The sequence below is a fragment of the Theropithecus gelada genome, chromosome 15, assembly GCF_003255815.1.
Source record: "Theropithecus gelada isolate Dixy chromosome 15, Tgel_1.0, whole genome shotgun sequence".
Taxonomy (NCBI): Eukaryota; Metazoa; Chordata; class Mammalia; order Primates; family Cercopithecidae; genus Theropithecus; species Theropithecus gelada.
The window spans coordinates 8,409,255-8,432,129 of NC_037683.1; the positions used below are offsets into that span (position 1 = coordinate 8,409,255).

At 56.5% G+C, this 22,875-nt stretch overlaps 1 protein-coding gene and 1 non-coding gene across 3 annotated transcripts in view; both read right to left on the bottom strand.

The window, feature by feature from the left end:
• ASS1 (argininosuccinate synthase 1) overlaps window positions 1-21,866 on the bottom strand; it is a 56,587-nt gene extending 34,721 nt beyond the window's left edge. The window contains exons 1-6 of one of the 2 annotated variants that reach the window (XM_025359172.1): window positions 21,573-21,866; window positions 16,348-16,409; window positions 14,355-14,464; window positions 12,230-12,298; window positions 7,413-7,601; window positions 1,781-1,837 (exon numbers count right to left, since the gene is read on the bottom strand). In XM_025359172.1, coding sequence (XP_025214957.1) covers window positions 1,781-1,837; window positions 7,413-7,601; window positions 12,230-12,298; window positions 14,355-14,464; window positions 16,348-16,409; window positions 21,573-21,625 — 540 coding nt within the window. In that variant the 5' untranslated portion in view covers window positions 21,626-21,866. The remainder of the gene's footprint in view (window positions 1-1,780; window positions 1,838-7,412; window positions 7,602-12,229; window positions 12,299-14,354; window positions 14,465-16,347; window positions 16,410-21,572) is intronic. The other variant, XM_025359174.1, reaches the window with a different exon arrangement.
• On the bottom strand, window positions 16,701-16,802 carry LOC112608814. Its single transcript, XR_003116097.1, has one exon. It is a non-coding gene; the product is annotated as a small nucleolar RNA U13 (small nucleolar RNA).
• Window positions 21,867-22,875: the final 1,009 nt, after the last annotated feature.

Below are 22,875 nucleotides of genomic sequence, written 5' to 3' on the forward strand. Positions count from 1 at the left end.
GGGAAGACTACAGCCCTATTCCCAGCTCCTGGAGCAGCTTGGCCCCTGCCCCAATCCCATCTCAGTGCCTGAGCTTGGCCTCTGCAGACAAAGACCTCGAAACTGGACACCCTGGCCCCCCAAGCTGCTGTGGGAACCGAGGGAGGGCCCCGTCCTGCGGCCTCGCCGGCAGCAAGTCAACAAGCAGCTCCTGTCCCGGCCACTCAGCTGCCTGGTGTCTGGGGTCAAAACAGATCATTAGAGCTCGTTACGGCTCACCTCCAGGCCACGCAGCCCAGGCAGCTACCAGCTGGTTAAAGGCACGAGAAAGAGATTCCTCTTAGAAAGAACAAAATGGAAACTCCTGTGAGCCCCTTGGGGGCTTAGGAGGGGCAACTCGTCCAGAGCTTTAGCCCAAAGTGGTCTCAAAAGAGCTCATTCTCGGCCTGTGCTGTTCACAGGTGGCCACAATCCACGGGTGGCCATTCAGAACACCTGAAATCCGGCCAGCTAGCGAGATACGCCCGCATGCAGCACATTCTGGGTCTTGAAGACTCAACACGAAAAAAACCAGACGGTAAACATCTCATTAATAAATTTTTTTTCCATTGATGACATGAGGAATGATAACATTTTGGATATATGGGTTTTGGTAAAACATGTTATTAAAATCATGTTCCTTGTTTTGTTTTTCTATTTTTTAATATGGCTACTAGAGCTGGGCACAGTGGCTCACGCCTGTAATCCCAGCACTCTGGGAGGCCAAGGCGGGCGGATCACGAGGTCAGGAGTTCGAGACCAGCCTGGCCAACATAGAGAAACCCCAGGTGTGGTGTCGCGTGCCTATAGTCCCAGCTACTCAGGAGCTGAGTCAGGGAGAATCGCTTGAACCTGGGAGGCAGAGGTTGCAGTGAGATTGCGCTGCTGCCCTCCAGCCTGGGTGACAGAGTGAGTCTCCAGAAAAAAAAAATCTCTCTCCCTCTCATATATTTATATATATATGGCTACTAGAAAAATTGGGCAGCTTGCAGTGGCAGTATGCATCCAAATCTCACTGCTCAGCCCTGCCCCGGGCCCTGCACATGGCACTCCTGGAGCTGAGTGAAGGAATGAACGTGTCCATTCATTCATGCGCAGACACAGGCCAGGTCCAAGGGCAAGCTGGAGGGGTGGGGGTGCTAGTAGCAGGCTGGGCAATACCCACAGGTGCCCTCCTGCCTGGGTGACATGCCACAGGCCAGGGTGGTTGACGCCCTGAGATCCTGGTGATTCCCACCCTAGGAAAGGCTCAGAGATGCTGGGGACCAGGTGCAGGCGGCCTGGGGAGGAGCCAGGCATAGCTGGGGGCTCTGACTGGGGCTCGGAGGACTCTGAGCATCCCAGACACCAGCAACCACATCTCAGAGCCATCCCTGCCCGCACCTGGGGATGCCAGAGCCATCCCTGCCCGCACCTGGGGTGCCAGAGCCATCCCTGCCCACACCTGGGGTGCCAGAGCCATCTGCCCGCACCTGGGGAATGCCAGGGACATGGCTGAAGAGTGGCAGGGACTCTCTATCCCATGCCCCAGCACCTGGATAGCACCTCCGGGAAGAATGAATGGCAGGGGGGAGAAAGTGTGTCCCCTGGAGCTGGCCCCAGCGAAGGGAGCCTCCCCAGCAGGCTGTCCACCTGATGGGCACCCCTGCCACGGAGAAGATCCTGTGCCTGTCCTGTGCAATCTCCCAGAACCCTGCGCCCTCCTCCCCACCAGGGGCTGCAGCTGCCAGTGCTCCCGCTCAGGGGAGGAGCCACATCCTACCTTTATCTGGGGGGCCAGCGAGTAGCAGGTGAGCTCAAACCGGACCTGATCATTCCCCTGCAATGCAGAACAGAGGGCTGTCAGGAACCACAGGATGGGGGTTCTGGGGTCTGGGGGAGGAAGTGAGGACAAGGACAGTCCATGGCAGAGACAGAGCTGGGCAGAGCATGTACACATGTGGAGTCATGCAGCGTAGGTCACGTATGTGTGGGCACGTGGCAGGAGGGAGATGTGCACATCTGGGGACATGGCAGAGTACAGGAGAGGGCACACATGTCACGTGGGTAGCTGCAGGGCACGTCTGACCCCTTGGGGCTGGAGGCCCAGCCACTGTCAAGACCTGGGGAGCCAGGCCCTGTTCCCGAAGCCCCAGAGCTCACACTATAGTCTCTTCCTCAAGGCTCCCATGTTGCTGACTTTGCCCAAATCAAGCTCACTTCAGGGCTGGGGCATCAGGATGCTCGGACTCCCCCATACCCATACATTTGGGAACCCTGTCACCTCTCTGAGCCTGAGTTTCCCCATCTCTTCAATGGCTGGTTTCAGGGAGGAGGTGGAACGAGGTGACCACTGAAGGCCTTTTGCTCCACAGCTCTTCTCTGCACAGAGAGGGAAACTGAGGCCCAGAAAGGGAAAGGAACCAGTTCAAGGACACACAGCCAAGGTAGGCCCGGGACCCAAGGTCAGGACCCCCAGGCCATGGCCACCCCCTCAGGCAGGTTGCCTCGCCTGCATCTTCTGTGGGCAAATGGAGACACCCCAACACCCCCACTGAGCTGTGAACGCTACTCCCGACACAGCTGGGACTGTCGTCCACACTGATGCCGAGGAGGAGGAGGAGGAGGAGGAGGAGGAGGAGGCGGCGGCGGCGGCCGGGGTCAGCGCAGGCAGCCGCCAGCCCAGCTCTATCCCCAGAGAGAAAATGGCTGCCCACGTCTCCTGCTTCCCCATGGGCTCGGCGGCCCGGAGGAAGACTTAAGCGCTGTGGAAATGACAGAGGGACCTTTCGCCTACTGTGAAAACTGCATGGGCGCAGCCAGGCAGCGGTGGGAATTACATGCTATTTTCCAGACTCTCGTCAGGTGGCACAGAATCCAGGGTTCAGCCTCTGCAGAGCTGGGAGCTGTGCGCGCGGCACAGGCCTCGGGCTGGCCTCACTCACCCTCCAAGCGGGCCCTTTAGTGAGCACCCACTGTGTGCTGTCACTCAGAGAGGCCCAGGGCCAGGGGGATTTTTAGCCCTGTTTCACGAATGAGGAAAGTGAAGCTCAGAGAGGTGTAGCCACTTGTCCAGGGCCACACAGCAAACACGCTCATCCTAATAGTTCACACTCAGGCAGCGGGGCTGAGCTCCATGCGTAATTAACTCACTGAATCCTTCGAGCAGCCCCAGGAGGCAGGTTCTGTTAGTCCCATCTTACGGATGGGGACACTGAGGTGGGGGTGGCCACATTTGCCTGCGGACCCCCGGCTGGCCCCATTCCTGGAGCAACTAAAAGACAGCCTCGTTTGAGATGGTAAGGCACGGTCCCGTGTTGCATGGCCCAGCTATTTCCCCCTCACGGCTTCATGTTTCCCCAACACAAAGCCGGCTTGTGCCTCACCAGCCAGGCACAGCCGAGCTGCTGTCTGCCCATCCAGATGCTGCCATGGGGACACCCATCTGTTCAGGAGCCAGAGATTCTCGAAGAGGCCAGACGCTTCCTTGGTTCAAACTCTGCCCTCGTCTCAGGCAAGAGCCAAGGAGGCCAGTCCAGTCCTTCCCCTTCTGAACCCCAAGACCCCAGCACCAGGGCAGCTCCCGGCAGCTTTCCCAGGAGAAGGGGGATGTAGGGTCTCACACACAAGTGTCCGCATGCTGATATTAGTGCACACGTGTGTAAACATGTGTGTAAACACAGGCCCACTGGGACGGGGGGGCCTGGGGTCTCCCATCTGCCCTGGGCCAGCCACACAGATGGTGCCATTTACAAAACTCTTGCTCTCCAGTCAGAGTCTCAGAATCATATTTCCAGGCCCCTCTTCCAAAACCAGGGGGAGAGAGGTGCCCTGCAAGGGCCACCCCAGCTTCGGTGCAGCTCTCCGGGTGGGCAGGGGTGGGGCTGGCAGCAGGGCATGGGAGGGGAGAGTGGGGTTCAATTTCTGTACCAGGTGCCGTCTGGACGGGGTGCTGCGGGGGAGGCTGCCTCCGCCTCTGCCTCCAGGGCTGGGCTCTGGCAGTTCCTGCAAACAGGATGCCCTTTCCCCTCACATCCCAGGCCAATGCGTGCTCCCCCTGACATTTTGCTGTCACCTTCCCTGAGCCCAAAGACCCGAGGGCCTCCACCTGGCCCGTCCCATGATGGTACGCCCTGTGATGGCGCCCGGGGCGGTGCTGGGTGGATACTCACGGGATGGTGGTGCTGGGTAGATACTCAGGGGGTAAATGCCTGAAGGCTGGACCAGCATCTCCAAGGCCTTGGATCCCCCCCACTCCCCGCCTTCCTGGTTCCCCACTCACACCCCAAGTTCTCGGAAATTGTCTCCAGAGGCTGTTGGGGGTTTCCTGGGTACTGTCATAAAGGGACACTGAGGCACAGGAGTAGGCCTTGCCTGTCAACCCCAGGAAAGAGGTGGCTGTGCCAGGTAGCACCTGCTGCGGGCATCTCTGGAGTCCATCCCTCTTGGGTCCTCTGAGTGTGAATGGAGGGACGCCCCCAAGTACCGAGTGGCCACAGCACTACTTCGGGGGGCGTTCTTCTCAGAACCACGCCCTGCAGGACCAGGGTGGGAAACAGGACCCCGGCGGCGCCGCCACCTCCTCCCGCCTTGGTTGGCTCCCAAGGCCTCAAACCCAAGCCTCTGGCGCCCTCTGGTGGCCATATGGAGGAGGGGCGCACACGGCTGCGGGAGGCTGTTCCAGGCTAAATGTGGGCTGGTCTGGCGTCGGGGTCTCCACGTGGACTTGGGAGCTACCCGAGCCAGAGCCGACCCACCCACACTCACCCACCCACCCATGCACTCCACAAGCCCTGAATGCCGCCCTACTGAACCTTAATGGTACCGTTGGAAAGACCTGAGGGCAGGACCCCTCCTAGAATTCTGATCCCCTGCCCTCGGCTTGTATGCCTCCTGGGACGGGGAGCTCACGATCCAGCTCATTCCATTAAGGCAGACGGGTCGGGAGCTTTTTTTTTTTTTTTTTTTGAGACAGAGTCTCGCTCTGTCGCCCAGTCCTGATCCTCCGGGTTCTCCCTCCTATGCATTCTTTCTCTGGCACCAGCTTTGCATGGATGGCAGCACACACACGTCCCTGCCCAACAGCCCAGGCCCGCCCAACCCTCCTTGCCTGGTTTCCTACCATCCCATCACCCACAGCTGGAGTGACAGTAAAAACCAAGGCCGCAGTCTGTGTGAGAAGCTCTTCCCTGTCTCTTCCCCAACATCTTGCTGGGGGAATCACTGGCCACCTCCATCCAACCGGAGACCTCCTTCCGCCTCCGGAGACCTCCTTCTGCCCCCTCATCAGTTGCCCTCAGGATGAAGCCAAACCTCCCGGCATGGCCTCGGCCCAGTCCTGGCCCTATTGCCTCCCCAACGGCAACAGCTCCTGCTCCACAGCCCCAGACAGACTGTCCTTCAGGGCCTCTTGGCTCTAAGCCTTTGCACAGGCTGTTCCCTCTACCTCTCACACTCTTCCATACCATTATTCACTCCTCTAGACTCATCCTTAGCCCCTGTCTGCTGCCCCTGCAGCTCCCTGGCACAGACCTCCGGCCCCGCCCCCATTCCTCATCACACATCCATTTTCTCTTCTTTTGCCAGGAAATGGGCTCTCTGAGGGTAGGCAGTGAGCCCAAGAAGTTCAGCGGTGTGTCAGCGCCAGCAAGCGCCCAATCCCAGCAGACACCCAGTGCAAGCTTGCTGAACTAGTGCTCCAGTGAAGAAATGAACACTTGGACTTTCAAAGACATGACAGGTGCCATCCTGGTGGGTGGCTGTCTCCAAGGCCACCCTCAAATCAACCGTGTCTCCTCCATCATCATCTTAGCTGTGTGTGTGTGTCCCTGCACCACAGTGAGCCAGGATCTGTTCCCACCATCAGCACCCTGACCAGCCCGGGTCAGGGTGAGCTCCCCGTCACTGGGGAGTTTCTGAGCCTTCTGACTGTGGGGTTGGTAAGCAGTCAATTCCTGTACCAGGCTCTTGGCATGCCGTCCACTGACTGTAAGAGCTCATGACTTGAGTCTTTATAAAATCATTGGCCGACAGTTGCCAACATTGTCAGGAATCTGGTTTCTCGAGGATCGCCTTCTGAAGGGCAGCAGGCAGGGGGCTTCCTGTCTCGCACCCCACGGGGGCCCTGCAGTCTGCACTGGGACACACAGCCCGGAGGGAAGGGGTGTGGGACGGGTTGATGTGTGTTTCCACAAAATGATGGGTTCAAGTCCTAACCCCAGTCCCTCCGAAGGTGGCCTCGTTTGGTCTTGACAGAAATAACCAAGTTAAGGCTGGGCATGGTGGCTCACGCCTGTAATCCCAAGGCTGGTGGATCATTTGAGGTCAGGAGTTCAAGACCAGCCTGCCCAACATGGGGAAACCCTGTCTCTACTAAAAATACAAATATTAGCCGGGTGTGGGGGGGTACATGCCTGTAATCCCAGCTACTCAGGAGGCTGAGGCGGGGGAATTGCTTCAGTCTGGGAGGCAGAGGTTACAGTGAGCTGAGATCGAGCCACTGCACTCTAGCCTGGGCAACAGAGTAAGACTCTGTCTCAAAAAAAAAAAAAAAAAAAAAAAAGAAAGAGAAAAAAAGAAGTAACCAAGTTAAGATGAGGTCATTGCAGGGCCTCATCCAAGGCAGGAAATCCAAGACTGGGGTTCCTGTAGCAAGGGGAAGGTAAACAGACAAGCAGAGGGAAGACAATGCGAAGACAGGAAGAAGACAGCTTGGGAAGACGGAGGACGGGAGTGACACAGCCACACGCTAAGGGACACCAGAGGCCACCGGAAGCTGGAGAGAGGCCTGAGCCAGAGGCTTCCTGGCGCCCTCAGAGGCTGCGTGGCCCTGCCCACGCCCTCACTATGGACCTCAGGGCTCCAGAACCCTGAGGCAGAACAGTTCTGTGCTCTAAGCCACCAATTTGAGACATTTTGTTACCCCAGCCCTGAGAAACTAAGACAGGGCGTGACCCCCATCTTGCAAATGAAGAAACTGAGGTTCAGGAAGTGGCGAAGGGCCCTGGCTGAGGACACACGGTGAGCCGGCAGCAGAGCTCGCCTTTGAACTCCACTCTGCCAACTCGGGGTTTTCAACACTTTCCTGTGTGTCCTCTGGGGGACTCACGCAGTGACCTTGGTCAGTGCAACCTTGGACAATGTCCCCAGGCCTCAGCAGCAAGTCTGCCAAGTGAGGTGACATTGCTCCCACAGCAATGGTGGAGGTGAGGACTCAGAATGGGCGTTCAGGTACCGCAGTGCACGGATCGCAGGGGCGAGCTGTTATCCATCTCACTGGGGTTTAAACAAAGCTGTGCAGCCGCCTTGCACCAAGTCTGCCCCTGAGGCACACCAGGAAACTGCTCCAGAGGTGCTCATCTCCTTCCCACACCCCTCCGCATCTCCCTCTGCCCGGCCCTTCCCAGGTGCCTCACCTTTCCTGTGGCGCCATGGGACACATACTTGGCCCCCTCCCGCTGGGCGATTTCCACTTGTTTGCGGGCGATGCAAGGCCTGGCGAGAGAGGTGCCCAGGAGGTAGCGGTCCTCATACAGTGCGCTGGACTGGATGGCCGGCCAGATGAACTCCTCCACAAACTCCCTGCTGACATCCTCAATGAACACCTACGGGAAGAGAAGCCCGGAAGGAAGAAGTCGGCAAGGACAGGGGCCAGCTGGCATCCAGAGCCCCAGGGGCCTCAGCTAGCTGAGAACTACAAGGGGCCACCCAGGCTGTGCCCGGTACTTCTCCTTCTGCATCTGCAGTAGACATCATTCATCAACCCCAGCACACTGCACTGTTACTCTCCCTCCTGCACTCATGGCAGACATTGCTAATCAATAGCTTGTTTTTTTTTTTTTGTTTTTTTTTTTTTTTGAGTCGAAGTCTCACTCTGTTGCCCAGGTTGGAGTGTGCAGTGGCTCAGTCTCGGCTCACTGCAACCTCTGTCTCCCGGGTTCAAGCGACTCCCCTGCCTCAGCCTCCTGAGTAGCTGGGATTATAGGCACGCGCCACTATGCCCTGCTAATTTTTGCATTTTTGGTAGAGATGGGGTTTCACCATGTTGGCCAGGTTGCTCTCGAACCCCTGACCTCAGGTGGTCCACCCACCTCAGCCTCCCAAAGTGCTGGGATTACAGGCATGAGCCACTGCGGCCGGCCTGCTCATCAATCCTGATGCACTATTCTGTGAAACTGGATGTGGCTTCTAAATCCGCCCCAAGATGAGACTTAGTTGTCACCTAAGATCTCACAGCAGTAGTTCCCAACCAGAGACAGTTTTGTCCCTGTGGGAGGTGGGAGTAGGGGAAGCATCTGGAAATATCTGGATATATTTTTGGTTGCCACAACTGCCAGGTCGGGGGTGAGGGTAATTCTGGCAGCTAGTGGGTAAAGCCTAGGGATGCTGCTAAAATCCTCCCATGCACAGGACGGCCAGCCACATGGAAACAGTGCCACGACTGAGAAACCTCCATCTAGAGGAATGGTTCTTGAAATGTAGACCCCCAGGCATTCCCAGTGACTTTTCAGGGAGACGCTGAGTTAAATTTTTTTTTTTTTTTTTTTTGGAGACAGGGTCTTTCTCTGTCACCCAGACTGGAGTGCAGTGATGTGATCCTAGCTCACTGCAGCCTCAGCCTCCTGGGTTCAAGCAATCCTCCCACCTCAGCCTGGGACTACAAGCATGTGCTACCATGCCCGGCTAAGTTTTTTATTTTTTGTGGAGATGGGGTCTCACTATGTTGCCCAGTTTTCTTCATAGACTTCAATAAAACAAGGCATCACATAGCAAGGAAGCCCGGGGAGGCTAAAAGAGAAAAACAAACAAGCCAACAAAAAACAGGTTAATGCAGAAAACAATTACAGGAGTCCATCTGTTTTCTGTTAAGCCAGACATTAAAGAGATTCGCAAAAATGGAAGCCAATAAGATTCTTACTAAAATTTTTTGTTTGAGAAAATATTTTTCATAAGTATAATGTTACTTATGTTAACATGTACCGTTTATTTAAAACATTTCAGCTTTTATTTCTTTTTTTTTTTTTTTTTTTGAGATGGAGTCTTGCTCTGTCGCCCAGGCTGGAGTGCAGTGGCCGGATCTCAGCTCACTGCAAGCTCCGCCTCCCGGGTTTACGCCATTCTCCTGCCTCAGCCTCCCGAGTAGCTGGGACTACAGGCGCCTGCCACCACGTCCGGCTAATTTTTTTTTATGTGTTTAGTAGAGACGGGGTTTCACCGTGTTAGCCAAGATGGTCTCGATCTCGGACCTCATGATCTGCCCATCTTGGCCTCCCAAAGTGCTGGGATTACAGGCTTGAGCCACCGTGCCCGGCCTCAGCTTTTATTTCTAATATGATAAATATCAACAGGTATTATCCACAAAATCTCTCTAAGGCCTTCAATAATTGTTTTTTTTTTTTTTTGAAACGGACTCTCACTCTGTCATCCAGACTGGAGTGTAGAGGTGCAATCTTGGCTCACTGCAACCTCTGCCTTCCAGGTTCCTCCTGCCTCAGCCTCCCGAGTGGCTGGGACTACAGGCATGTGGGGTTTCACTACTAAAGAAACCAGGCTGGTTGGCCAGGCCGATCTCGAACTCCTGACCTCAAGAGATCTGCCCACTTCAGCCTCCCAAAGTGCTAGGATTACAAGCGTGAGCCACTGCATCCAGCCAAGCCCTTCAATAATTTTTAAGAGTCGAGAAATTCTTAGTACTGCTTTTGCGACTTCCTGTGTCTATAATTATTTTGAAAAAATCCTTTTAAAAAATGAAATAAAAGGCAAAGAAAAGAAAGCAATTGGGACTAAAGATATATGAAAAACATTAGGATAAGTGTGTTTTGTTTGTTTGTTTGGTTGGTTGGTTTTTTTTTTTAAAGACGGAGTTTCGCTGTTGTTGCCCAGGCTGGAGTGCAGTGGCATAATCTCGGCTCACTGCAACCTCTACCTCCTGGGTTCAAGTGATTCTCCTGCCTCAGCCTCCTGAGTAGCTGGGATTACAGGCACCCGCCATCACGCCCAGCTAACTTTTGTATTTTTAGTAGAGATGGGGTTTCACCATGTTGGCTAGGCTGGTCTTGAACTCCTGACCTCAGGTGATCCACCTGCCTCGGCCTCCCAAAATGCTGGGATTACAGGCATGAGCCACTGCTCCTGGCCCATCCTAATGTTATAGGCAAGAAAATAAATATGGAAAAACTCTACATAAATTAGAGTGTAGAGGGTTCCCAAGACCCAAAGGTTTGAGAACTGCTCATTCAGAGTAAAGGACAAAAGCCGAAGCCGTGCACAAAGCCCTGTTTCCGCGCTGCTGAAAGTGCACTCGAATCTTCAACACTCAGAGCTCTTTCACCCCGTCCTGGGCTACTGCTCGGACAACCCCTCTCCTCTCCAGCACTTGGGAGACACAGAACCAAGGAGGGACATTCTAGTTCCAGGCCTGTGGCCAGTAGGTGACTTGGGACTGGGGCATCCACTCCCTCATTTTAACATGCTAATTTTAACATATCCATTTTAACATGCTAATTACCCTAGCAACCTTGCAGAAGCACCCCACAGAAGGGATCAGTTCTGACCCGGCAGGTGGGCTGGTGGCCTTGCACATCATCCCTGTTATGTCCCCTGCTCACTCCCCCAAATGAAGGGGCACAAGTGGCAAGGGCTTCTCCATGGGGAGTGAGCACATGTGAGCAGGGGTCCTGATGATCCTGTTCACCATATATGTCCCGTATGGGACAGGGGTCTGCCTGCCACATGCCTAGATTCACAATCAATGCACCAGACTCAATGAGTTTTCTGATTCTGTTGAATGAATGGAAAAATGGGTAGACAGAGAGATAAAAGAGGGAAGGACAAGTAGGGGGATGATGGACAGATGGATGGATGATGGATGACAGATGGATGGATGGATGAATGGATGGATGGATAAATGGTGGATGGATGAAGGATGGAGGGATAGACGGATGGGGGATGGATAGGTAAATCGCTGGCTGTCTAGATGAATAGATGGATAGACAATGGAGGGATTAATGACAGATGGATATGTGGATGGATGGATGAATGGATAGTGGGATGGATGGATGGATAGATGATGGATGGATGGCTGGATGGATGGATAGATGGACAGATGATGGATGGATGCATGGGTAGATGATGGATGAATGAATAGATGATGTATGGAAGGATGATGAATGGTGGATGGATGGATGATGGATGGATGATGGATGAATAAATGGATGATGGATGGATAGATGGATGATGGATGAATGGATGATGGGTGAATGGATGGATGGATGGATGGATGATGGAAGAATGGATGGATGATGGATGGATAGATGGATGATGGATGGTGGATGGGTGGATGATGGGTGGATGGACGGATGGATGATGGATGAATGGATGGATGATGGATGGATAGATGGATGATGGATGGATGGATGAATGGATGGATGGATGAGGTGTGAATGGATGGATGGATGGATGATGGATGAATGGATGGAGATGGATGGATAGATGGATGGATGGATGATGGGTGAATGGATGGATGTATGATGAATAGATGATGGATGATGGGTGGATGGGTAATGGATGGATGAATTATGGATGATGAATGGATGGATGGGTGGATGGGTGATGGATGGATGGGTGGATGGATGATGGATGAATGGATGGATAGATGGGTGGATGATGGATGAATGGATGGATGGATGATGGATGGGTGGATGGGTGGATAGGTGATGGATGGATAGGTGGATGGATGATGGATGGATGGATGGATGGTTGATGGGTGAATGGATGGCTGGGTGGATGGATGGATGGGTAATGGATGGATGAACAATGTATGATGAATAATGGATGAATGAATGGATGATGAATGGGTAGATGGATGATGGATGGATGGATGATGGATGGATAGCTAATGGAGGGATGAATGATGGATGGATATGTGGATGAGTGGATAAACAGAGATAAAAGAGGGTGAGTGGGTGCATAGATGGACAGAGAGATAAAAGAGAAGAGAAGGTAGGTGGGTGGGGAAGAGACACTCCACCTGCATGGGAAGGTGAGTGGGTGGAAGGGGGCCTGGGGGAGGCAGAAAAACAAGAGTATTCACACACCTGAGAGCAGATCTCATACTCTTAGAAGCAAGAAGACACATTGGAAGGGATGGGATCCCTGGGGCAGGAGCATCCACCACTGCCCCTCCACATCACCACCCCACTCCCAGCCCAAACCCCTGCCTCCCGCCTGGTACCTTTTTGGCCCCAAGCTTCAGTGCCTTCTTCCTGGCTTCCTCGAAGTCTTCCTTCTGGCCAATGTTGGCCTGGGGAGCAGAAGCAGAGAGGCCCTGTCAGCCCCTGCGGGGAGCCCTGGGTTCGCACCGTCCACATACAGCAGCCCCCCATCCCCTGTGCTACAGAGACAGCTTCCATTCCATGGCCAAGTCACAGTAAGAAGGAAAAAGCACAAAGTCCAAGGCTTGGAGAGGTGAGATTCTTCCAGGAGGTGAGACAGGGAGCTGGATTGCAACGTGGCGCTGGCCGGTGGCTTCCGTGGGTTGGAGCACTGGCTGAGCCTGGCTCTGGCCACACAGGCTGCAGTCGTTGCTGGAAAAGTCTAGGGTTCTCCTGAAACTCATCTGTGTTTTCCAGAAAACTCTTTCTCGGCCAGTGCAAAGATTAGCTTGTCAGGGCCTTCCTAGCCTCCAGCTTTCCTCCCCAGTCAAAGACTGGGCCATCCTAAGGCAGCTGAAGAGGCGGGAGGCAGAGAAGCCCGTGCTCAGGAACTTCCAGCTCTGTCCCTGCGGCCGGTGCCCTGACCTCGGGGTCCGACGGCCCCTGTCTAGACACTGCCATGCTTCCTCCTGCCTGGACTCTGGCCTGCTGCCCAGATCCTGGCCTCAGCCCTCGCGCCCTTTATTCTGCTCACCAGACACTGGAATGTTGCCAAAGCCCAGCTGCAGGTGCTTCTCTGAATCACATTCAGCTTTTAAATCGCCCAGGTGGTAGCCCAGGGCTCTATACGACCAGCTCCTGCTCGCATTGCCCCGCTGTGCTGCCTACAGTGAGATGGATACACCTGGGCTCTTTGCGGCCCCTCAAAGCTGTGCTCTCACCCACCAGGTGACTGTGAGCAAAGTATTTCTTCCCCTGCTCACTTTCCCCAACCTGAATGACAAGGGCATTGAGTGTGGTGAGACACGCCGATATGCCAGCAAACAAATCACTTTTGGCAAGAGCTAAGTTTTGTCTGTCCAGAGACCCAGCCTCACTTCCTCTGGAAACAGAACCTTCTTTCCTGGGTGGACCCCATTCCACAGGGATGGAGAGGAACACATCCTGCCCACTGTAGGAGCAGGCTCATGGCCCAAGTCTCTCACCCCATGATGCAGTCATAGTGACTAATGCACGGTGGGTTCCCATGGGCCCTACTGGTGGTAAGCCCTCCTTTTTGGGAAAGGTGGGCTATGAGGGTGACCATGAGCCTTGCCTGCCCTGTGGAGAGGCCAAGAATGAAGCCAAGTAGAGTTGGGGACAGATCTTAGAAGCACCTGGATCCAGCCCTACCTGAAGCCATCCTATCCCTGGACTTCTCAGTTATGTGAGCCAAGAATTGTCTTTTCCCTTTCCTTTTCACATAAGTTGGTTTGAGTTGAGTTTCTAAAATTTACACCCAACAGTCCTGACTAGCACAGCCACACAGAGGACTCAGAGCTGTGGTCAGGTTCAGTCAGAGAGGAGCTGGTTTGCAAGGGATGACTCCTATGGGCCCTGGATGGGGAAGTGGCATCACGCATAACCCATTACCCGTGACCTATTTCCCATCCCAGAACCAGGTGACCCCCAGCGTCCTTCCAGCTCGGGTTTCCACAATCTTTGCGGAATTATTGCAGGTTGATAGCGTACTCTGGAGATGGGAAGACTGTGTGCCTTCCCAGGGCTGGCAGCATGAAGTAGGAGTCGTCATCCCTACTGGGGAGGCAGACAGCAGGGCTCAGAGAGGTCAGTGGCAGGCTCAGGGTCACACAGCGCACACGAATCCGTGCTTCCCCAGTGTGCAGTACCGACAGCCCACTGTCTCTCTGCAAGCAGGCGGACCAGCAGCACTGCCAAGGTCACTGCTGTGCCCTCCCCGCGCCCCCATCACCTGGCTCTGGAAGGCATCTCAAGGATGGCCAATTTGCATATAGAGAAAGTGAGGCAGTACAACGAGAAGCTATTTTCCTAGTTCCAGTTCAAGACTGGCTTAGAGAGAAGAGGCCAGGCTTGATTGAGTGACGGTGAGCAGACAGGCTGACAACCCGGACAGAGGCTGGCAGGGGGCGGACAGGACAAGCTGCGGGACATGCAGGAAGACAGACACCCAGGTCGCCCCCTCACCAGATAGGCAATGACGTCGTAGCCTTGTTCCTTCAGCCACACGAGGATGCACGAGGTGTCCAGGCCGCCACTGTAGGCCAGAACCACGGAGCCTTTGCTGGACATGGTGTCTGGCGGGAGTCGAGGAAGAACCTGAGTGACCCTGAGACAGCCAGTGCCCCCCGCCAGCCCCTGCAGATGGCCCCGCCTCAGCCTTGGCCCTGAGCCTTGTCTCCCGGGCAAGCTGCCACTGGAGGTCGGGAACAGGATGTTCACCTTCAGCGCCTGCCACCCCCGGGGACCCTGACCTCGCACAGTCTGCACACACCCCCACGGACCACGCTGGGGCCTGGGAATGCTGACTGCCGTCCTAGGCTGGCCAGGGAGAGGCATCTCTTGGACCTGATCCCCCAGCAGGGAGGTAAGGCGGCTGAGGCTGAGCAGTTTGGCCCAAGGCCAGGATATGAAGAAGGCACTCAGGCAGGAGATGTGGGAGGGGCCTTGGCTCTGAGCCTCTGGCAGCTGACACATCCCCCATCAGAACTGCTCCTTGCCAAGCACTGGCAGGGCCCTGGGAGCCTCAGCTGGGTCTCCCTGTGCCCCTGAACCCCCAGTACAACCCCATGAAGTAGGAGTCGTCATCCCTACTGGGGAGGCAGACAGCAGGGCTCAGAGAGGTCAGTGGCAGGCTCAGGGTCACACAGCGCACACGAATCCGTGCTTCCCCAGTGTGCAGTGCCGACACCCACCTGCAGGTGGAGCAGGATGCTGTGGGGCAGGTGCCCAGCCCCAGTCCCTCTCCTACCTGGAACCCCATGGAACCTTCGCTGGTTGGAATTTTAGACATGGTGTCTCTCCAAATGTGAACACCTCTGAATTCAACTCTGCCAATGCCCAGTTTGGAGGGACTCAGAGAGCAACTCCCCCAGTGTGCAGGTAGAGAAACTGAGGCCCAGGGAGGGAAGGCGATAGATAAGCAGAGGCCTAAAACCTCTGCAACCAGCGGCCCTTCCCGGGAGAGGGACAGATGGGCGAGCAGGCCCTCTGCAGCCAGGCCCTCTGCAGCCGGGAAGCGCCTGCGGTCTCCCATCCTGCCCCACCCTCCGCCACAATGAAGCGTCCTGAAGGCACCACAGCCTCCTGTCTCCTGGTCTTTACAGCCATGCTTCTTCCCCGAGGGCTCTCCCTGAATCCTGGGCTGCCCTTGGGCTCACTCTGCCTGCCCCACATGCCTCCTGTGGCCCTGGGCTTGGGTGCCCTTACTGCGTCCAATTTGCTGAACAGGAAACCAGGGTTGGAGAGACGAGGTCACGTGCCCTAGGTCATCCGATCAACAAGCAGCAGGGGCAGATGTGGGCCCAGGCCTCCGGGTTCCAGCCTCTGTGGACACCTGGCCCCAGCATCCCACATTTCCTGAATGGACAGGGCATGTTTGCTCTGCCTGGGAATATTTCCACCTGAGTCCGACCAACGTCACAAGGTCAGAGTCACCCAGGGTCTTTATTAGACACTATTGGGGAAGCGGAGCCCCGAAGGGTCACCCGGCCATCACCATTGCAGTGATGCAGGCATCGCTATCCTGAGCACTGTCCGTGTGCCTGGAAGCTCGGGGAGAGGAAGTGGCTCTCCCAGGCCTCCCGGCCTGTGCCGCAGAGCGCGGCCGTGTAGCCAGGTGGACTTTGGAGCCCCGTCACATGAGTATTCAGTCCTGTCATGTTGCACGGTCCCACCCGCCAGTCAGCCGGGGCTCACAGGCCTGTGCTGCCCTTTGGACTTAGAAGGGGAAACACCTTAGGGGCCACGCAGCTGGGGAAGAGGAGGTGGTTCTGGTCGGTGCCCACAACGTCCCTACTGGGCATTCAAGCCCCTGCCCCCGAGTTGCTGGTGACTCAGCAGGCCCTGACCCTGGAGCCAGCAGGTGGTATCCATGGCAACTGCAGCCAGGCAATTGGCCATGCAGGATGGAGGGAAGGAGGGAGGAAGGGAGGCAGGGAGGACTTAAGGTGGGCAGTACCTGGGATTGGAGGCGTGAGTTCCTGGCGTCTGGAATCTGTCTTCACGGTGCAGTGAACCACTCTGCAAAAGCAAAGCTACTCAGCTGCCTGCAGGCAGCCCGGGCATCCCAGAGGCCTTAAACCTTATCTCCTGTGAACAGCCTCACTGAGCGGGGGAAGCCCAGGAGCCCCAGAGCCACCTGTCCTGCCCCCTGCCCCTGCCCCAGAAGGCATTCAGGAAATGCGTAGAAGCCTATCCCTGTTTGTGTGTGATGGCGTGGGTGGGGTGGTTGGGTTGGGAAAAATTCTGTTGTATGTTGTAAAACAGCTCTATTGAGGTCTACTTGACAGATCATAAATTGCATTTTTTTAATATCAGATGGGTAATGAGCCAACATCATAACAAAGTTTGAGGGTGGTACCTCGCAAACACACGAGAATAGCCAATCAGCACACTCATGAGCTACAAAACTAATCGCATAGTTTTTGGTGTCCAATTTAGCAAGTTTCGGCCTGCGGATGCGCCTGTGACACCAACTCCACAATCAAGGGAATGGACATGTCCGTCTTAGGCTGACCCTTTCCATTTGGGATTCTCTTCATTTTAGAGGCAGGAAAACTGAGGCTTGGGCTAAGAAACTTTGCCCTGCATCTTGTTTGAGCCAGGACTCAAACTCACATCGGCTCAGCTCCTTAACCCACTGCTCACAGGTACAAGACCACCATCCCTCTCGGGGAGACTCAAGGAAGGGAAGTCCTGGGCAAGTGTGATCTGATGATGCTGGCCCAAGATGCACCCAGTTCTGAGAGTCACCCCTGCTCCTGCCCCCTCCCAGAGGCACCTGGAGCCAAGAGGGTAGGCACAGGGAGGAGCAGCTCTGCAGAAACACCTGCATTGCCTCAGTGACCCGCCATGCCTCCTGCCTATCAGAGCTCTATCCTTTTTTTTTTCCAGACAGGGTCTCATTCTGTCACCTAGGCTGGAGTGCAGTGATGCAATCTCAGCTCACCACAGCCTCGACCTCCTGGGCTCAAGGGATCCTTCCACCCCAGCTCAGTGCCACTAGCCCCAAGTAGCTGGGACTACAGGCACATGCCACCACACCTGCCTCATTTTTGTATTTTTTGTAGAGATCAGGTTTCACCACATTGCCCAGGCTAGTCTTGAACTCCTGGACTCAAGCGATCTGCCTGCCTTAGCCTCTCAAAGTGCTGGGATTCCAGGCATGGGCCACCACATCCGGCCATCATGCTGTATTCTAACTGCCCTCTCCCCCACTATGAGCTCCATGGAAACAGGGACCATCTCCCAGATGCCTGTGGCAGGCACTTAGAACAATGCTGCTAGTTCCACTCTCTGGAGGTCAGCTCCTCACTGCAAAGAGAGGGCTGGGGTGCCCCGAAGCTGTGGAGTCCTACACATGCTCTCATGGCCGAGCACGGTGGCTCACGCCTGTAATCGCAGCACTTTGGACGGCCGAGGTGGGTGCATCACTTGAGATCAGGAGTTCCAGACCAGCCTGGCCAACATGGCAAAACCCCATTTCTACTAAAAATACAAAAATTAGCTGAGTGTGGTGGCATGCACCCGTAGTCCCAGCTACTCGGGAGGCTGAGGTATAAGAATCACTTGAACCCGGGAGGTCAAGGTTGCAGTGAGCCAAGATCGTGCCACCACACTCCAGCCTGGGTGACAGAGTGAAACTCTGTCTTAAATAAACAAAACGGAACCAGTGAGCCCCTCCTGCCTGCCAGGCTATATCTGGGCGGGTGTGGGCTCTGAGGCCCTCAGCCTCTGGGGCTGGGCATGGTGAAGCAATGCATGGACTTGGCGTGTGTACCTGAGACAGTGCGCGCGTGTGTGTGTGTGTGTGTGTACTCACCCAGGGGTGTGTACCTGAGAGTACACAATGTGTGTGCTTGCATGCGTGTTTGTAATGTGTTTGGGCTTGCACATGTGTGCCTGTGTGCATGCACATGTGTGTGGGTGTTGGGGCCTGTGTATGCATGCAGAGAAATGAGCTGGGCAGATGGGCTTGGGAAAATGATGTAATCAGACAGCAACATTGCTCCTGCCCTCCCAGCAGCGGGTGGGGCACCCTCCTCCCTCAGCCTCAGCAGGTCCCTAAGCTGCATTTGCAGCCCGAGGCAAAAACTGAGGGCTTGCTGTCAGGGAGGAAGTGACAGGGAGAGAAGGAATGGCAGCTGCAATCCAGTGAGTGCTCACGGCAGGCACAGCACACAGGTCAAGTCCACCAGACATGGGTTTGAGTGGCTCCAGCTCTCTAGCATAACTGCTCAGCTGCAAAATAGGGGTTGGAACAGCCTGCTCCCCACAGGGCGACTGTAAGGATTTGGTGAGATGCTGGGGGAAGGAGCCTAGAGCTGGGCACCAAAGCATGTGTCCACTAAGCTCTGTGCACCGCTGCCATGGCTGACCTCAGCCAAGTTCCTGGCTCGCTAAGCCTCAATTTCCCCATCTGTACAACCTAACAGCCCTCTGGGTTCTGACCCTCCCGGACATTGAACTTTCTTCCTGGGAGCTGCGCTGGCAGGCAGATCCTGGCTGAGTTCAGCCTCCCCTAGTCCCAGCTCCACCCCCACCACATCCCCCAGAAACGGCCACAGCAGGTTTTTCCAGCTCCTTGGCAAATGCCCACTGCCCTCCAGCCCTCCTTCACCAGAAGAGACCAAAAGGGAAGGTGGCCTTGCATCAAGGTACCAGAGCCACCTGGCTTTCACTGGGATGGCGTTCTCTGTGGCGCCAGCCACAGCCATCTGTTCAGCTTCCAGCAAACAGGCCAGCCTGGGCGCCTGCTTGACACTAAGGAAAACTCGTGCTACTTGAAAACGTCAGAGCTGGAATGACAACAAGAGCAGCTACTATGTTCAGAGTCACAGGTGCATCATCTTAAGGTGGAGACTACCATTGCCACCTATTTACAGAGGCAGAGGCTAAGCGGCTCGCCGAGGTCACAGGCTAGTGGCTTCAAACCCAGCCTGACTGCAGGCCACTTGCTCTTCCCTGCACTCGGCCCTTCTCTCCCTGGCTCCTAGGAGACCTCACATTTTCTCCCCTTTGCTCTACACACCTTCCAGAAAACCAGTCCCCCAGTGGGTCATGGTCAACCTGCCCACTATTCCTCCGGAGAGCCTGTGCGCTACAGCTCAGGCCTACTGCCCCGTGGAAGGTTCCCCTGCAACCCCTCTCTGACATTCTAACTCGGCTGAGCTCGGTTTGTCTTTGGTGATGGAGGAAGGGCACATTCTTCATTCACTCAACTCATATCAGAGTGCCTGTGGGTGCCTGGTCTCCCCCAGTTCTGGGGAGGGGGCCACGCTCTGGAAGATCAACTTTGCCCAAAGCTACATCAGAAAACAGAGCCTTAGACTCTGAATTCCAGAGAAGTTACCTCTTTCCACATGGGTGCCCAGTGCCCACAGGCAAACCACTGACTTCGGGGGCTGTGTAGTCAGTGCTCAAATGAGGCATCTGGTTGACCTGGCTGGCCTTCCAGCACCCACGGGCCAAAGATGAGATGGGCCGGGGTTGGCAGGGGGAAGCGTGTGTGCAGCAGGCAGTTCTGGACCTGGCTCCACTCCAAAGCTCCTGGGGCCCTGGGCCTGCTTCCCAAGCAAGGAGACTGTGCTGAGAGTGGGGCCTCCCCTTCCCTCTTACCACGTGCCTGGCCCTGCCCAGGCGCTCAGCAGGCAGGAGTCACTATTCATTCACTTGATCCACCCACACAGAGCAGAACCAGAATTACTTCTCAGCAGGGTGCACAGATGGCCCCTCCAGGACAGGGCCCCGCCCCCACCCCCAAGCTCCCCGCCCCAGGCCCTGGGCCAAAGGGGTCTGGGAGGGAGAGGGAGTTTGGAATGGAGACTCCTCCAGTACCTGCTCCTAGCCAAGCTTCCCAGTCTGTGTGGCTGCTTCTCCCTCCTTCTCATCAGAACCTAACCCCAGGCACAGTTATTGTGTAATTGGACCCAAGCCCAGCGCCCAACAGTCTATACAGAGCCCTTAGCAGCCTCACACTATCTGCATGTTTCCTGAGCCCTCAGCCCCAGCCAGCTCTAACAGACTGAAGTTTGGGGGCCAGGCGCTTCGGGTAGCTCGAGCCTGTAATCCCAGCTCTTTAGGAGGCCAGAGGGAGGAGGATCGCTTGAGCCCAGGAGCTCGAGGCCAGCCTGGGCGACATGAGGAGTCCACATCTCTGATAAATTTTTAGAAAGAAAAGAAAATGAAAGGGAAGCTTGGGAATCTGGAGGCTGAGCCAAGGCCTCACCAGGTCTCCCCATCACCGGGTGTGTGCTTGCTGGGAGCCGAGGATCAAAGCCCAGGTCCCCTAGGTCTTGATCTACCCCTGGGGAGAGAACAGGTCTGTTCCTGCCCTGAGACCTGCAGCCTGACCCGGCTGCTCGAAAGCGGACTCTCCATTTCTCAGAGACTACTGAGGCCAGGCCAGCCCTCCTCAGGAACAGCCCCCGCGGACTGGGAGAGGAGTTTCCTCTCTTTCACAATGACCCTGTCTCCCTGGAGGGGGCAGTCGCCGAGGGGCCAAAGGCAACAGCAGCCCGGATGGAGGATATTCCTGGCACCGCCCCTTCCTCAGAGCCCAGCCCCGGCCAGCAGGAAACCCGCCGCGACGCCGCGAGACTGCCAGCCCCACCGGGGAGAGCCGGGTGGCTGCCGCCCCCTGCAGGGAAGGGAGCCAGGGCCACCACGCCCATCTGTCCAGGGTAAACTGAGGCTGCGGGGAAAGCGATACGTCCAAGCCCGAGAGGGGCTGGAATCCTGGTTTTACGCCGAGAAATAGAGGTGGAGACAGACGGCGAGTCGGAGAGAGGGAGAGAGAATCGGGAGCCCCCTACACGCTCCGGACTCCCCAGTTCTCCATGTGGGGGCTTCACGACACAGAGGAAGCCGGATCCGCGAATGAGTCCCGAAGGGACCCGGCTGCGCAGGGAACAAATAACCAGACCCGCTCCTCGGGCCCGGGGACTCGCGCCCCCGCCGCGTCACCCAGGCTCCAGGAACCTGGGATCCGACGCCAGGCGTCTGAGCATCGCGAGCCTCTTCCCTCCTGCCTGGGTCCCACTCCCGGGCGAGTGGCGATCGGGGGTCCGCCCTCTGCCTCCGCGGGCCCCGGAACGCGCGTCTCCTCCGCCTCCTCGGCTGGGCCCGGGAAGGGGGTGCCCTAGGCTAGGAAGTGGGCAGCGAGAGGGGCCGAGGGCTCCTTACCGGGCTCGGGCAGCGGTGGTAGGCGGCAGAGCAGGGCTGGCAGGGGTGCGCATACCAGGTTATAAGCACAGGGCCCGGGGGGCAGGGCCGACGACCGGGGACACGTGGGGGGAACGCGCGCCACAGACCCCGCCCCCGGGCCCGGCCCCCGCCTGGAGCCGCTCAGGGTTTACAGCCACCTGCAGATGGGCGGGGCCCGCCTCCCCCGGCCTCGTCCCCACCTCCACCCGCCTCCCACCAGGTCCCCGCCTGGGCCGGGCGCCGGCTCACTCTCCCAGGGGCGTGCCGGCGGGGTGCAGGCGGTTCACGGCTCCTGGCCCTGGCCCGCGGGCTGGCGGCGCCAAGGAGGGCGGCAGTGGCTGCGACCCATGTAACTCAGGGGCGGGAGGTGGCCGCAGCCGTCCTTCGAGAGACTTGCTTCTTGGGCCTGGGGAAGCGTTCAAACCCTTCGAGGTGGAAGCGGGGATAAAAGTTCCACTGGCGCAGGGAGCTTGGTGCTCACTTCTATCCGGTGCCGGCAGCCCGGGCCTTCTGCAGCTCCCAGAGCCCCTCCTTCCCCACCGTAGCCCCCGGGAGCCGAGTAAGGATGGGAAACCCTAAGGTGAGCCAGTGCGGGAAGGCCCGGCTTTCATCCCTCAGGCCAGGGCTGGTTGCTGGCTGTCTTCTCAGAGTCTGGCACCTGCCCAGACTCCAGAGGGCACCCAGTAAGCAGTGAATAAAAGACTGTCTGGCTGCGAACCCACTGGACAGGAGGGAAGGTTGAGGTTCAGAGAGGTGAAGTCTCTTGCTTGTAAAAAGCAGCTGGGAGTTGTGACCCCAGGCCCGACTTCAAAAATTTCTCTACATCAGGAGTTTCCCAGCTTGGTCTCGCGGCTCCAAAGCCCTGATCACCGCAACCACAGCCCCAGTAAAACAGCAGGTCCTGGGACCCCATCCAAGGCAGTTGTTCCATAGTGAGCCCTGACCCCAGAGGGGAGGACTCCTGGTCCTCAGCCGGCTCTGAACCTGGGGGAGGTGGGAGCCCCAAGCCTTGCCCAGCTGCTACCCTGGAGTCAGCACTCCTTTTAACCACCATCCACTCTTAGCCCCTCTGCCAGCCAGCCCCCACCACTGCCTCAAGCCCGTGGCCAGCAACAATAGCTGCGAGTCCTTCGAGAAGGAGAAAAGGATCAAACCAATTCACAAACAAAGCCATAGCTCTATTCTCTCTTAAGCCCCTTAGTTCTCTGGCACCTAAACCTGGGATGTGACCCTTGATGGCAAAGGGGCCCCCGGTGAGCCACGTGGGGCTGGGTGTACATAG